At 35.6% G+C, this 14,642-nt stretch overlaps 1 protein-coding gene across 1 annotated transcript; it reads right to left on the bottom strand.

The window, feature by feature from the left end:
- Positions 1-1,635: 1,635 nt before the first annotated feature.
- On the bottom strand, positions 1,636-14,399 carry LOC114399247 (clathrin heavy chain 2-like). Its single transcript, XM_028361398.1, has 30 exons — positions 14,144-14,399; positions 13,604-13,808; positions 12,399-12,487; positions 12,241-12,319; positions 11,979-12,106; positions 11,602-11,700; positions 11,405-11,513; positions 10,179-10,258; positions 9,875-10,102; positions 9,721-9,786; positions 8,792-8,908; positions 8,427-8,624; positions 8,137-8,253; positions 7,905-7,964; positions 7,671-7,757; positions 7,458-7,541; positions 7,233-7,367; positions 7,078-7,140; positions 6,874-6,978; positions 6,686-6,798; positions 6,316-6,568; positions 6,096-6,232; positions 5,736-6,014; positions 4,454-5,456; positions 3,667-4,152; positions 3,408-3,578; positions 3,138-3,323; positions 2,543-2,665; positions 1,958-2,068; positions 1,636-1,803 (listed from the first exon to the last, which is right to left on the bottom strand). The coding sequence occupies exons 1-30, from the start codon at positions 14,186-14,188 to the stop codon at positions 1,636-1,638; spliced, it is 5,124 nt and encodes a 1,707-aa protein (XP_028217199.1). The 5' UTR covers positions 14,189-14,399.
- Between the last annotated feature and the right edge of the window lie 243 nt (positions 14,400-14,642).

Below are 14,642 nucleotides of genomic sequence, written 5' to 3'. Positions count from 1 at the left end.
CTTAAATAAATTTAAAATCAATTTCATTCTGACTCGGTTTTTTAAAAGTAATTCAATTTTGAACTAGTTTGACAAGACAATTCGTCAATTTGAATTTAAGAATTAAATCTATTAAAACCATTTGATTCGGTTAAATATTTTTACCGAACCAATTTTTGCAGACTCCTACAATTGATTTTAGTACTTACTGGACAATAGATACTTAAAAATGTTAACTTAATTGTTCTTAAAATAACAGTCTAAGTTAAGGTTTATCACAATGACTATTTTTCTTGCGAAAAAAAACCTTATATATGCAGCAACACTAATTATTGCTGAGAATGATACGTGTGTATTGTTTTTTTTGTCAGCCTAAAAAAAAGTATCTTATACAAGAAGGTATACTTCCAACCCATATACAGGATAGAAAGTAAGTCTGACTACAAGTCTACAATCATATGCCAATAATCTCACCGCAGTGCCATTACTGCACGTATATAGTATTTTCAAATATGTTATGCTTTTCACTCCACAACACCTTCCAACATTCCACAAAATTTATTGACCATTAATAGAAAGAAAAAGAGAAATTCTTCATCATTCGGATAAGTATGTTTTCTATCTAAATTTAACCAACTCAAAAAAACATTCCAAATTAGGATTCTCATGTTTAAAGACTATATTTATATCAAACCAAACAACTACCATGCTTGTTAACCTTATTTGCAAAAAAAAACAAAACAAAACACGTGTGTTTAGATTTCAAAGGTAGCGCCATTTGGAACCCAAGTCAGCTATAGCAACGCTTTCAAATAACTGAAATAAGTGTTGAGAATATGAGGTGTTGATAAAACAAAAAGCAAAATATAGCTGCATATATAAGTTTGTGTTTTTTCAAGGAACACTAATACGTGGGTGTGTGGTTTTTCTATAAACATGTCTACAAGGGTGTAGCATGGATCTGCTGAAACGGGGTAAGAAGGGTGCCTCCATAATTAATTTTTTTCCACATACACGATACACTATACATGACTCTGAAAACGATTTCCTAAAAATATTGGGGCCCAAATGTGTCAGGTAACAAGAGAATAAGCAGTACTAACAAAGGAATGAGCTTATGGACCAAAAAAGTGTCTATTTATTATAATTACGCTTAAACATGAAATTAAATCACAATAAACTGGAAAAAAAAAACGCATGTGAAAAGCAGCATGTCAACAGGATTTAATCAGGTAGCTTCCACATCAAGTGATCCACATCAAGTGAGGAAATTTTGGCCACAGCATGCACATATAAAGCTGGCTGTTAAAGTCGGTAAATTTCGTATATATACTAGGAGCAATTCATTTTTTGTTTGGTCTACCTAGGACTAACTCATTTAATACAAGAAAAATGGTAGAATACAGAAATTTATCGGTTAGCTAGAACCAACAGCCCAAAAAATGCCTCAACTACAACCCAGAAAAAACAATAAACTTACAAGACTATTATGACACAATCTAAACAGAAACTTCACATTATTTTAAATTGGGATCTCCCACCGCCACCCGAAGCAAAGAAAGAATGCTGCATCCAAATCACACAAGATATTCTTCTACACAAAACTTCGAAGTTCCTACATTGCTCTTCACAGGGGCCAAGTTCATGCTAAACTTGTCAAAAACTGCTGCCCATGGGAGGCATGCCATAAGGAGGCATTGGGGGCATCCCCAGTCCACCCATTGGAGGGGGAGGAGCAAAGCCTCCTCCCATACCTCCTGGGCCTCCCATTCCAGGCATTGGTGGTGCAGGCAAAGCAAGAGGCAACAATTGAGCATACATGTTCTGCAACAAAAAGCACATCTCATTCATATCAGTACTACTCTAATGTTCAATCTGTTGAGAATGTTGAGGATGAAGGATGCGAAAGAAGAGGATTTATCAACAACAAACATTTCTGAACACTCAAACTGCTGACAGCACAACATAAAATAATTACCTGTTGTGCAACTACATCCTTTTCCTCTTGCTCTTTAACCTTCACTTCATTTTGTGCTTCAATTTTGTCCTTCACCAGTTCATCGACTTTGCCAGTGTACTCACGAATAAACTACAACAGCAAAAAAAAAATGAAGATGAGAGAAACCTCTAGATAAGATGGCAATAAATAGATCCATTTCAGCTCAATGGAAGGCTGGAGAAGACAATTAACTGCATAGTCAACCTAGATTTGCTTGCTCACATAACCTCTGTAATACCGCAAGTACATAAGACCAACCACAATATTCACAAGCTAAGCACCACTAATTGTGCATTTGGGTAAACTGTTCAATCAAATACTTATTGAATAAGTGCTTACATATAAGTTGATCTTATAAATAAAGAGGAAGATTAAATTGTTTCACCAAAAAAGTAGTTCAAATAGACTGAAAAAATTGCAACCCATCATAAACTATCAGACTTTGCAAAGTATATGATCAAATCTTGTTTTACAAATCAATAGCTAGCTGAATCACATTGAATCATGAAACATAAAATTCTAACTACAGGTGATACAAATTAGCAGCATAAAATAAATGCAAACCTGCAATAGATACGGGAAAGCAAAGTCAATCATATTGTGCATCCAAGCTAGTTCAAGAACAATGTCTGCCCGTATCAAATCATAGCAAACAAATAGACATGAGGCAAAGCATTCCTTCTTTCCCTGCATAAGCATATGAAAAGAAAATTTAGAAATCTCAATTATATGCATATAATAAATAAATTGAAATACTATCACTCCCGAGGACAAACAAAAAAGATTGAACCCTTAGGTAAGAAGCTTGAATGACAATTTGACAATCCTTCAATCAGTAGTTTTGATTGTAAGACTAGCATGCTCTTGCAGAACAAACCAGCCACTGGGCTTTGACAAAAAGAAAATACTAATAACTCCAGGAATCAAATAATTTCTCTGTATGACTTCGAATTACACATATTATAAGAGGTCCCACTAGTATGCAATAACTATTGCTACAAAGAAGGTTGAAGAGTAGCTATGTATGCATAGACATGTACGAAGCATGACATTATAACAATTAAACAAAACACATTATCCAAGAATAATGGTAAACCTAATCAAACAAGATATTGCAAGAAAATGAATTATATATGAAGTTTGAAACTGAATTTAGCACCTGATCAATGAAATAAACAAGCAACTCCTCAGCAAGTTCACGCTCGCCAGATTGTGAGGCTGTCTCCATGGCATCTTTGTAAAGGTTATCCTTCTTTGACAAAGCAATAGACTGCTTCCACCTACCTGCCTTCTTGTAAATATAAGCAGCAACACGTCTCATCTCAAGAAGCTCATGCTTTTCAATCTGCATCATACAGTAATAGTAATAATCTGAGATTTCCACAACTAAAACAAAAAAATAGTTCCAATTAAGAGCAAATTTCCACACCTTTTGGGCAAGGCCTATTTGATCAAAGTTATCGTGCAAATCAATTGACTCGCGCAATCTATCATAATCTTCCTCCTCAACATATATCTCATTCAACGCTTCATTAACAGCAGATACGTTGTTGCTTTGAACTGCAACCATATATGGTTTCACAAGACGGAGGTGACCAGCCTATAGCATATTAAAGTGAAGTTTCCCATTAGAGTTATGGCATGCAACAACTAATATCTAATTAAATTTTTACCACTAATGATCCTACCTTCCGCATGATGTCAACAACACGTGCATGGTCCACACGAAGTGCAAGGACGTTCAGAACATCATTGATAAGATCTGGATGCTCTTCCAAGTAGAAGTGAACAGCCTTGTAATACAACTCCACATTAGCAACTTTAACAACAACATCTTTGAATTGCATGTGATCCCATGCTTCAGGTGAATGGTTCATGATGGTAGTTGCAGCATTATCAAACTCATCATATTGTATATACAAATAGGTCAGTTCTTTCCAATGCTGTTGTTCATCACAAGCTCGTATGAGTTTAGGAATATTGAGGCGGGTTGAGAATAGTTTGATATGCTCCATAAGCTTCTCAGGGCGGTATCTAGCGTACAGAACTCCTAACTCAGTAAAGATGCCCATATGTGCCCGTTCTAACCCTAAACCACTCTCCATCAGAGATATTAGCTCATTGAAGCAACCTCTATTTTGGTAATATTCACTGACTTCTTCCAAGTCATCCACCTTTAAAATTAATTAAAAAAATGACGCAATAAGCATTAGAAATTCAATAAGATCACTACCAGCAGATCAGCATTAAGTTCAAATACCAAGCAAAACACCCTTCCAATCATAAATCATGAGCATTCACATGTTCACAGCATACTTTTAGGGAAATTGCTTCACCATCACATACTGAAGACCCAGATCATTTAAACTCTCTAAATTGAACTCGGTCTGCATCAGAAATTAAGAAAGACGTTCCTATATATATATATACACACACATACACAGTTCATCAAAAAAACTGAAATCAACATATTACCTGAACAATAATGTTGAGTCCACAAATCTGGGCCAAACGAAACTCCTCCGCATCAACACAAGCAAAGCAAACTTCCTTCCATGTCTTTGAACTGTTAGCTTTCCTTGCTGCATCAACAGCACCTTGAAACTGTTGTAATTTGACCAGTGTGATAGCCAACTTGGCCCAGTTAGATATAAAAGCAAATATGATTTTTGCAGCTTCATATAATGCTTCATCATACAACCGGTCACCAACATTTTGAAGATTAGCAACATTTGGCATAAGAATGAACTCCTCAATGTCACTCAGCCTATCAATTTTTGCATATGCATAAATGAGCTCACTGTCGACCTTGGGTTCTTTTGCTTTCCCTCTTACCATTAGCAAGTATTTTACCAAGTCATGGTAAACATTGCCATCTTCAGCAGCACGGATAACATCTAAAAATTGTGTAGCATCATCAGCTCGTATAAATGACTCAATTGCATCACTTACTAACCCATCCCTGAGTTGAGCCTTGGCCACCTGACTCCAAACAGCATCTTCTTCAACTCGGAAAGCAAACTCAACAGCTCTATCAATGCTATGAATATTATCAAGCAACACATTAACTGCTTGAACATTCAAGTTGAACTTCTTAAAAATGGCAAATGCTTCCTCATATAACTGAGCTTCTACAGCCATTTCTCCAACCGCAGGCCCATCAAAATTATCCAATCTATTAACATAATCCATAACTCTGGATGGATCAGCCTTTATTGCTGTCAAAATAAGAAGATTCTGCAAATTAAAGTTTCCACTGAATGCAGAATTCTGAAGCACAATCTTCTCAAGAAGTTCAATCAATTCATGAGGCAGATCGGCTGTCATGAAAGCCTTAACAGCTGCAGAAACTTGCTCAGGGCTTGAGCTTTCAGGCAAAGCAGTAGATACAACCTGATCAATAAGTTGCCTTCTATATTCATTATCAGGATCAAGAACTTTAGCCCACAAATCACCATCCATTCTCTCAACAACATATCTGTCATCAAAATATAAGTATGTGAATGTTGAATTAAAGAAAATTGATTTGGTGGATTAAGGACCACAAATAGAGCTCCTCTAAAGTGACGGAGTATACTTTAAACTATAAAGTGCAGTTATAACCATTGATTAGAAAATTCATGGTTGAGAATATGATAAAATACAAGTACAGCAAACTTCGAAGTTGTAACAATAATAACAATAATCAATGGTTGTAACTACACTTTATCCTGCAAAGTATACTCTCACTTTAGAGGAGCCAATATACACCACAAACCTTGCTTGCAGTTTGAACAAAGAATTTTTGTTGGTGACATTGATAAGTTCATCGTCACATTGTCCTCGCCGATAAGCTACAACTGCTAAGGTGGGATCACGTTTCTCACAATACTTGCCCACAACTCGAGAATCATAGTATGGGTTGGTTGTGAGGAAATGTTCTGGGTTGTTGTTGCTATCAATGATAATTTTACCCAGTGCATTGTGAACATGTACATCCTGGCTTCCCTCACTTACAAGATGTTCCAAGAACTGTGTGAGCAAACGAAGCCGATTCCTGCATATCAAAAAGCCACAGGATAAAATAAGAAACACGAACGCAAAGCAATAACACTTAGGATCAAAGGGCAAACACCACCTCTTCTCACATTCCTCCACAAGGGGCTCCACTGGCAGTAATGAACGAACAGAAAGGATCAAGCCTTTGATAAAATCTTCTGCGCACTCATCATCTAGCAGCTGCCCAACAACTAAAGGTGCATTCCCTGGGTTCACCTGTATAGAAAGGCACAAAGTTTTAGATAGGCAGAGAAAAAGAGTAGATAGCAATCATGAGATAAGCAAAGCTACTATTATACCTTCTGAACATAGCCTTCAATGTAGCGAACCATGTTGTTTGTGTATAGATAGTGTGTTAGATCTGGAACAAATCCAAAACGATCACAAACGTTAATCAAAGGCCGTGCATCTGGAAGCTTAGCCTCCATCAGAAAGTTTTTGGTTTTCTCAGCATCATAGAAATTTGATTCTCTTGTCACACGCTCAACCTCCTTGATTTGACCAGTCTTTGCCGCTGCCTCAATGTACTTAAAGTGAATATCAGGATCCTCACTGTTCCATATTATTTAGAGGAACATACATCAGCAGAAATACATTGGATAATATCTCAATTAAATGAGGTCTATTACCAACAGAAAAACAAGTTTTTTTTTCCAAATGAAAGATTACCTGGAGCTCAAGTATGATCCAAGGAAAAAGTACAGTCCTTCATATGACCTAAATTGCTCAAAAAGTTTTATGCAGGCATCAACACCCAATTGCTCACAATATTCTTTAGCAACCTGAACACATACGAAAGCTTTGTCAACAATTATTTAAGAAGTTCCAAGTTATAGAAAACAATGACACCACCATACCTGCACAATGATCTGTAGGTTGCCCCTGAGATTGGCCAGCAGTAAGTCTTTCATGCACTCTAATGCCCATTCTTTTGACAGTGTACCAAAAAACTCTACAAGTGACTGTAACAACCACATAATGAGTAGGTATTTTAAAAGCTCACACAATGGGTTTTAATTGTTAAACACTAAAATAGATTAAAAGCAGAACAGCACATAAACCTGAGGTTCAATTGCATGTGAATTAACAATCACACGTTTGATGTCTGGTAATTCTGTGTAATGCTGCACCAAGAATAATGCAATCAACAAAGGGTTTGACTTTAAGACTAACATAGAGAAAGTGCGAGAATAAAACACATTTGGAGAGTCCTTACTTGCAAAGCTCGCACATAAAGGCCCGCTTTTTCGCAAAGCTGGGCAATACGAGGACGGTCATAATGGCTGAACATGCCATTAGCCAATATTGCATCAGCAACATTGGGGAAAGTCACCAGATTTATCTCCAACACCTGAACAGCAATTCACAAGATCGTAACAGTTCAAAGAAAGAATTTTCAGAGTAGAATGCCCATAACGGATGAGAAACAAAGGCCACACACCTTTGTCTGAAGGAACCCATGTTCTGGTAGATTTGGCTTTAAAACATCCAGGAGAAAAGCTGTAGCCTCTCGGATCAGATTTCTCTGAGCAGAAAGTAACCAAAATGAAAATAACAATAATTTCAAGAACCATTCAGTACTAAATCAATGATCATGAAAAAAAATATCATATTAATATTCATCATAATTGCTTAATCACAACATATAATCAACCTGAAGAAAGAGATCAGTTATTGTGTTGTAATCAACTGGGCTACCTCCCTCCATTTGAGACATCATTAATGCAAAATTAACAGCGCCCTGCAAATCAAAATGAAAATGGTAACTGTCAGCAGACATTGTCAACAGATATAACAAGGAGACAGAGAATAAGGGGAGCTACAAAGAAATGGTTCAGGTTCAACTAAAAAAATTATATAATATAAACTGCAGAGGTTTCTCTCACACCTGCGGATCTGTCCGGAGAATTGTTTGCAGAAGGAAGAGGTAGTCAGGTGTGTACCCAACCTATAGCAACAAATAAGTAATACAATGTTCAGGACCAAACATTTACAGTAAAATGAAAGGGCAATACATGCAATTATAATTATACAGGGTGACAAAATGCTATGCATGCCATAATAGCACTAAATTATTCTATGGATTAAACTTCAATATTCTTTGATAAGTAAGCAGGCACCTGTTTAGAGTAAATCAGAATTTTGTCAAACTCCCTCCTCTCAGCAAATGCAGCAACAACTTTTGGAGTAGCTCTGGCTTTGATATATATTTTTAAAGCAAGATCATTGTCCACAGTCTACAAGGGAGCATGCTTGTAAAAATTAATAGAATACAACATTTCACAATAAACAGGCTAGATGAGAATCAGTACCCCTATATTTTTGGGAGACAATTAGAAAGATAGAGTACAAGCAAAGTTATAAATAACAAAATAATATTGAATTTTTCAAAATTTTAATGCAACCCAACCTTAACGAGATCTCCTAGCTCCTCACTGCATTCAAGCTTGTCCTCTGCCAACCAATTTTCCAACAGATTTTTCTTGTTCTGGTTCACAACCAACCGTGACAATTCTAATGATTCAAAGGCATTCAACTTTCCCCTTGTTAAAAGTGTTCCAAAATACTGCAACAAAGGAGGAGTTTGCCCAGCTTGCACAGGAACACTCTGCCACATAAAGCAGATAATGGCATTTTAAACATTATAACTAATTGACCAAACAAAAGGACATCACCTAAAGGCAAACAGTAAACAACCAGAAAATGAATCTCTGTGAATGAAGTAGCTAAAAAAGCAAGAGAAAATTCCCAGATAGCAACATCTTATCAAGAAACCTGAAATTTGGCAACTGTGTCAGGAGTTCGAAGGATTCCTTGTGGAGATTCAGCTGCAAGCTCTGCAGCTTCCTTATATTTTGTTTGGGCAAACAGTTCATGAAAACGTTCCACTACCTGTAATGTCAACAAATATGGACATCATATTCATGAATAAAAGAACCAAAAATACAATAACAAGAGAGAGCATTTCTTAAGAAGCTAAACATAGCAATCAATTGATCAATATCAAATATTTTAGAAATATATATTGAGAGGGGGAGGGAGGGAGAGAGAGAGAGAGAAAGAGATTAAACAGTGTAGATTGCATTGATGAAGTAAACTGAATAAGTGTCTGGCTGTCTGCTACAAAGAAGAGTTAACAATTACTCATCAGAGTATTGCACTTTTTATTGTAGTTTGTAACCAAACTTCATGCAAGTAAGCATTTATCAGCTACATGAAAGCCCAATAGTGTGTTTGTTTCACGGATTAAAATCTCTTTCCCAGAAATGTGAACTTATGTAGTATTTCCATGTATGTTACGAGCTTTAAAAAATGTTCCTGGGTATTACTTATTCCCAGGACAGTGGTTATATACAATAATTCAAGTCATTTCTATTCCTATGATAAGGGGTGGGAAATTTATATTCCCATGAGAATATGGGAAGTTATTTTCTAACCCAACTATAACTCTTCCATTCCAACTCTATTTTTTATTTTCAATTATTTTAAGTTTTAAAAATATTCCTAGGAATGTTAAAATCTAGTCAAATGTACTTTTAAGTATTCCCAGGAATAACATTCCTGGTTATAATATTCCTAGGAATGTGATTCTTGGGAATACAATATCATTTTGTGAAACAAATGCCCTCAAGAAATTAATTGACAATGCATCCAAGTTTTTTTAATCTCACTAAAAACACCCTTGAAAAAAAAAATTGACATACCAGCTTCTCAGCACCAGGAAGATTTCCTCTTTTGGCAAGACTAACTGCTAGCTCCAAATTGTTTAACTGTGATAATAACCAAATGGAATTTGTAAAAATGCCATTTCATACCCCACTTTACAACAAAAAAGTTATAACAAGGTCAGAAACATACTTGGCCACTGACAAAATTCACAATGGTTTGTTCATTAACAGTAGCCAATAAAACCTGGCCTCTCCTGTTTATGGCATAAAAGCCTCCCACAGATGTAGCTTCTGAGGTCAAAAATATAGGATCTGGACTGATTCTGTTCCTATATACAGCAGTAGCTGTCTCCAAATCATAGACAAATAGTAGGCCAAGTTTCGTAATCACATAAATCAAATTGTATTTGTGGGATATCTGCCAAAAACCAAAGTAGAAATCAAATATTTACACTATTTATAAAATGAACAACAAATACAAGCAATTTCTCTACCTGCATGGCAACTGGAAAATCATCAGCAAAATCTGGGGGGAAGAAAAGATCAGCTTGTTTCTTTGTAAATGATGGCTTCCCTGCCAACAAATCAGTAATGTTTGTCATGGACCAACTATGGCAAAAGCTTAACTTGATAGGTGAAGTGAAGATGTGTGAATGGTTTCATATTATGTTTCCAACATGCCCCCTCATGCTAGAGCCCTTTGGGCTTGAAGCATGGATAATGAAGAGAGGCCCACCTATCCTGTGCTGAAGTTCAACTTTTTCTTAGAAGAATGGGGACAGCAAGGATAGAACTCTAGACCATTTAATTATAGATGCTTTGATACCAACTATCTCAAAAGCTTGAGCAGTTAGGTGAAGAAACACATGAATGATTTTATATTACATCTCTAATAATTCAAACTCCAGAAGGATGATCAATTCAATCACAGGTGATACAATGATATACACTGTTTAATTTCATAATACCCGCATCTAGTAAATATTTACGGCTTCATCTACCTTAAAATTTCACACTTACACATGTTTATCATCTATATATTTAATAAAAACTGTCCAGCACCTTGCCACATGTTGGCTGCTGGATGGTAGAAAACTATTTTTTCCTTTTTCATTTATTTCTTATAAAAATTCCACATTTTGATTTTTTAAAATCTGTGCAACAGTGCAGGCCCACACCTAGTTACAATTGAAAACCCAACATAAAAATACAATATAATTGCAAAAAAAAAAACAAGATAATTGTTAGTCACATAATCAATTTTTCCTATCATTCAAACGCATGGGGTATGAAATGGAAAACAATCCTCATAGTATGGCCTAACAACAAAAATATAATACATTTCATGTACATAAGTTATTGGCAATAATGAGTAGCCTCTTCCTTCATCATGGATCAGTGTAATACATCCACAGATAAAAGTTTATGAAAGTTATATTTTCAGTTCAATGTTGAAGGTGCCATTCTACAGGCATCCTCAAAAAGGGGTCATTATTGTCATTCATATGACCTTTTCACCTTGAGTTATAGATCAGGAATGATAAATGCACATTGATACAAATAATTAATTTCAATTTCTGATTTACCAGGAAAATTAAAATTCGTCAAGTAGAGAGATAGAACTAAATCAGCATACAAGACAGATTTGTCTACAAAACATAAGTTGCCCATAAAATAGATACATTAGAGATAAATGTGAATGAGCTAAAAATATGCAAACCTGGTTGTGCACCGAGTTCAATAACATGCAATTTGGATATAACTTGGCCAGCATTAAGTGTCTTTGAGGCAAAAGAAATCAAAACAGAAGGGTTTTCATTCCCAGGAACCTGTCCAACACAGTAGCATATATACAATTATTCAGGAAATATTAAATGAAAATTAAGGGAAAATGAAGAGAAAAGTAAAAAAACGCACTTTAAATTGGGCAAATGATGCGGCATGAGCTTCAAGAGCCTGACTACGTTGTTGATCCACAGAGAAAAGTTGCATGTTTCCCTTTACCAATTGCGGCCTCTACAATGCAAAATAATATGGAGAAATAAACCAAAATAGATCAGGCTTGTTAAATTCATGGTAAAAAGATCACAATTCTTGTACAATTATACACAGATAAAGCCAGCAGAAACATAGATAAAGACAACTTTTAATATCTGAATGAAAAGCCTAAATTAAAGTTGAAAATTAAAAATGTATTTACATCATGAGAGCTAACTATGGTCAATAGCATGAGCATGCGATAGTGGTGCTATTGTGATTGATAACAATGACTACAATAGGAACCAGAGATATACCTCAGGAGAACCAGGAGCAATACCAATCAAGACCAACCATTTTTCTGTAGGGTCACATCGATAATTAATTATCTGGTTGTTTGCCAAATTTGCTGTTCTCTCAAACATCTTAACAGGTTCAGAGTCACCTACAAGTTATATAGATCATGAACCATGTACCAGTCAACAATTTGCAGAAACTACAAGCACACTGTAAAGAATATGTGAACTGGAAAATATAGTATAACACAAAAATATTTAGTTGAGCAAATTATCATCTTACCTTCAATTGACCAGTGGTATACAGAGGTCTGTGTTACGAGACCCAACATTTTGGGGCTAATCCACTTCCAAAAAACTACCTATACATGATTAACAATATATGTTACAATATTGGACCTATTATGTTACAATATATGTGTCCTTGTGCGTAATGGTTACCTGCTCAGGCATCTGATATGATTTCATCTTTGCTTTCATCTCAATGTTAAATATTTGTAGGTGATCTTGAGTAGTCCCTTGCAGTTGGGCTTCAAGAGAATGATGTAACTTGTAAGTGAAGATAATCCAAAAGTAAACAATATTTCAAAAGCAGCAACAGAAGCGCACGCACAACAAACTAAAAACTTAACAGACTGCTCGAAATTTGGGAGCATTATGGTCTATATGAACATTGCAGCTCATCTTGATACCAATAATTTTATTTTTTTTTACTGAAAACCCGGTCAAACGATAACAGCGTGGAAAATATGTAGGACTGCAACATCTAATAGGCCTAATGTGAAATTGGGGATTATAGATATATAGATATATTAGCAATAGTAAAAAAAAATGGAAAAAAATTCTTTTTCAGATAATGTTCATTTTTTTTATCAGCAAAAATAATATCTATATTAATTGAGTACCAGAGGTACTGAAAATACAGTTTACAGGTCAGAATTGGTCCCAAGACATTTTGACATTTTCATTGAACCAAAGTCTGACTATATAATTTAGATTACTACAGAAATTTGCTCTAATAGAGTCCCTCCTTCAGATAATGTTCATATACTTTTATTAAAACTAACCAGAATAAAGTCATAGTTTAAACATAATTTCTTTCTAGTATCTACATAAATAAATCCCTCATCTAATAGAGTCCCTCCTTGTATCCTCTTGTAGAAGAGTGAGAGCAGAAGTACAATACCTTTTTTCCACTTAAAAACATGACATTTTAACTTCATTATATCATAAGAAAATTATATATTATATATAAAATTTAAAATAAGGATGCCAATTTATTTCAGCTTCTCAAACCAATCAAAGATCCCTGCTTCACAGCTCTGTGGCCCTAGCGATCAGGGTGCATATAAAGTAACTGACAGTGCTAGAGGCAGTTCAATAATCACGGAATTAGAAGTAGATATATTGTGGATGACTAGACGTGCTCAAATGCTTCAAGTCAAAATTAAGCAGTTTGTTTCATTTCATCCAACAATCTCGTCAACAAAAATAATACAACTAAAGGAAGCAAAAGTAAAAATAGAAAGAAAAACTGTTGAAAGAAAGCTTCCAATGGATTTTTATATCCAAAGAGAATTCATATCAACACCAAGGTGCAACTCACAAGTCACAAATTCAGGAGAAGATTATGAAACATATCTTACCTTTCAAAGCGAGAATTCTAGAATTCGGATTCATAAGAGCAGAATCCGCAGTTATAGGCCTCCTCAAAGGTTGATTTGGCATGTTCATATCAATGATAACCACGCTATTCTGTGGAGCGGTTTCTCGAACACATATATACTTATCCGATTCCATCGTCACGTGCGTGAACGTGATGAATTGCGAATTGATGCCAATGCTCGGCAACTGCAATCACAAATCAGATCACACAAATCAAACAACTCAATTCACTATCTAGGAAAAGAATACATCAGCAACAACGAACAATTATGCTTCTCACTTTCCAGTTCAGAAAGCAAAAAAAAAAAAAAAAAAAAACTCAGATCTGAGCATACTACACCTATGCAAACTAGTAAACTAAATTGCAGCATACTGAACTTGCAGAACAAAATTGACCGATTATACTGCAAAAGCAAGTGTTCTAGTTCTTGATTCCACAGCTATAACTGTGAACTGATCTCGATAAACAGAGAAACACAAAGTTCGCGGGAATAGAAAATTGACGGAGAGCCAGAACTCACAGTTAGGGCTTCTTTCATGGTGATCGGAGCATTCGCGGCCGCCATAGTGGCTTGAATCGAGGAAGTGAAAATCGAAGAATCGGATCTGCAACCGGCGAATTGAATTCGTGGATGGAGAGTGGAAGAGTGAAGAGTGAGAAGGAGCTTGAGTAGGATCCAAATGGCTGCTGCGAGATCTGGAAGCAGCGGAAGAGAAGACTTGAACCCTCTTCAAAACGAAGAGAGAGAGAGAGAGAAAGACGTGGAGACGAAACGGGAAATTGAAGTTCTGACACGAATAAAACGAGGGAAGAGAAAGGGAGTGGAATTGAACTGGCGTCTACAATGACGAGACGAGAAACATAGATCTCGCCTCTTGTTTGACACATCCACCAAGTGAAGCGAAAATATTAAGGAGCGGTAATAAATATAAAAATATATTTTTAATTATTAATTTATAATTATTAAAAATTATGAAACTTGATGTACATATTTTATTGAATAATTTTATTTTTAAATT

The sequence above is a fragment of the Glycine soja genome, chromosome 2 (assembly GCF_004193775.1).
Source record: "Glycine soja cultivar W05 chromosome 2, ASM419377v2, whole genome shotgun sequence".
NCBI lineage: Eukaryota > Viridiplantae > Streptophyta > Magnoliopsida > Fabales > Fabaceae > Glycine > Glycine soja.
This window is presented reverse-complemented; position numbering and strand designations above follow the sequence as displayed.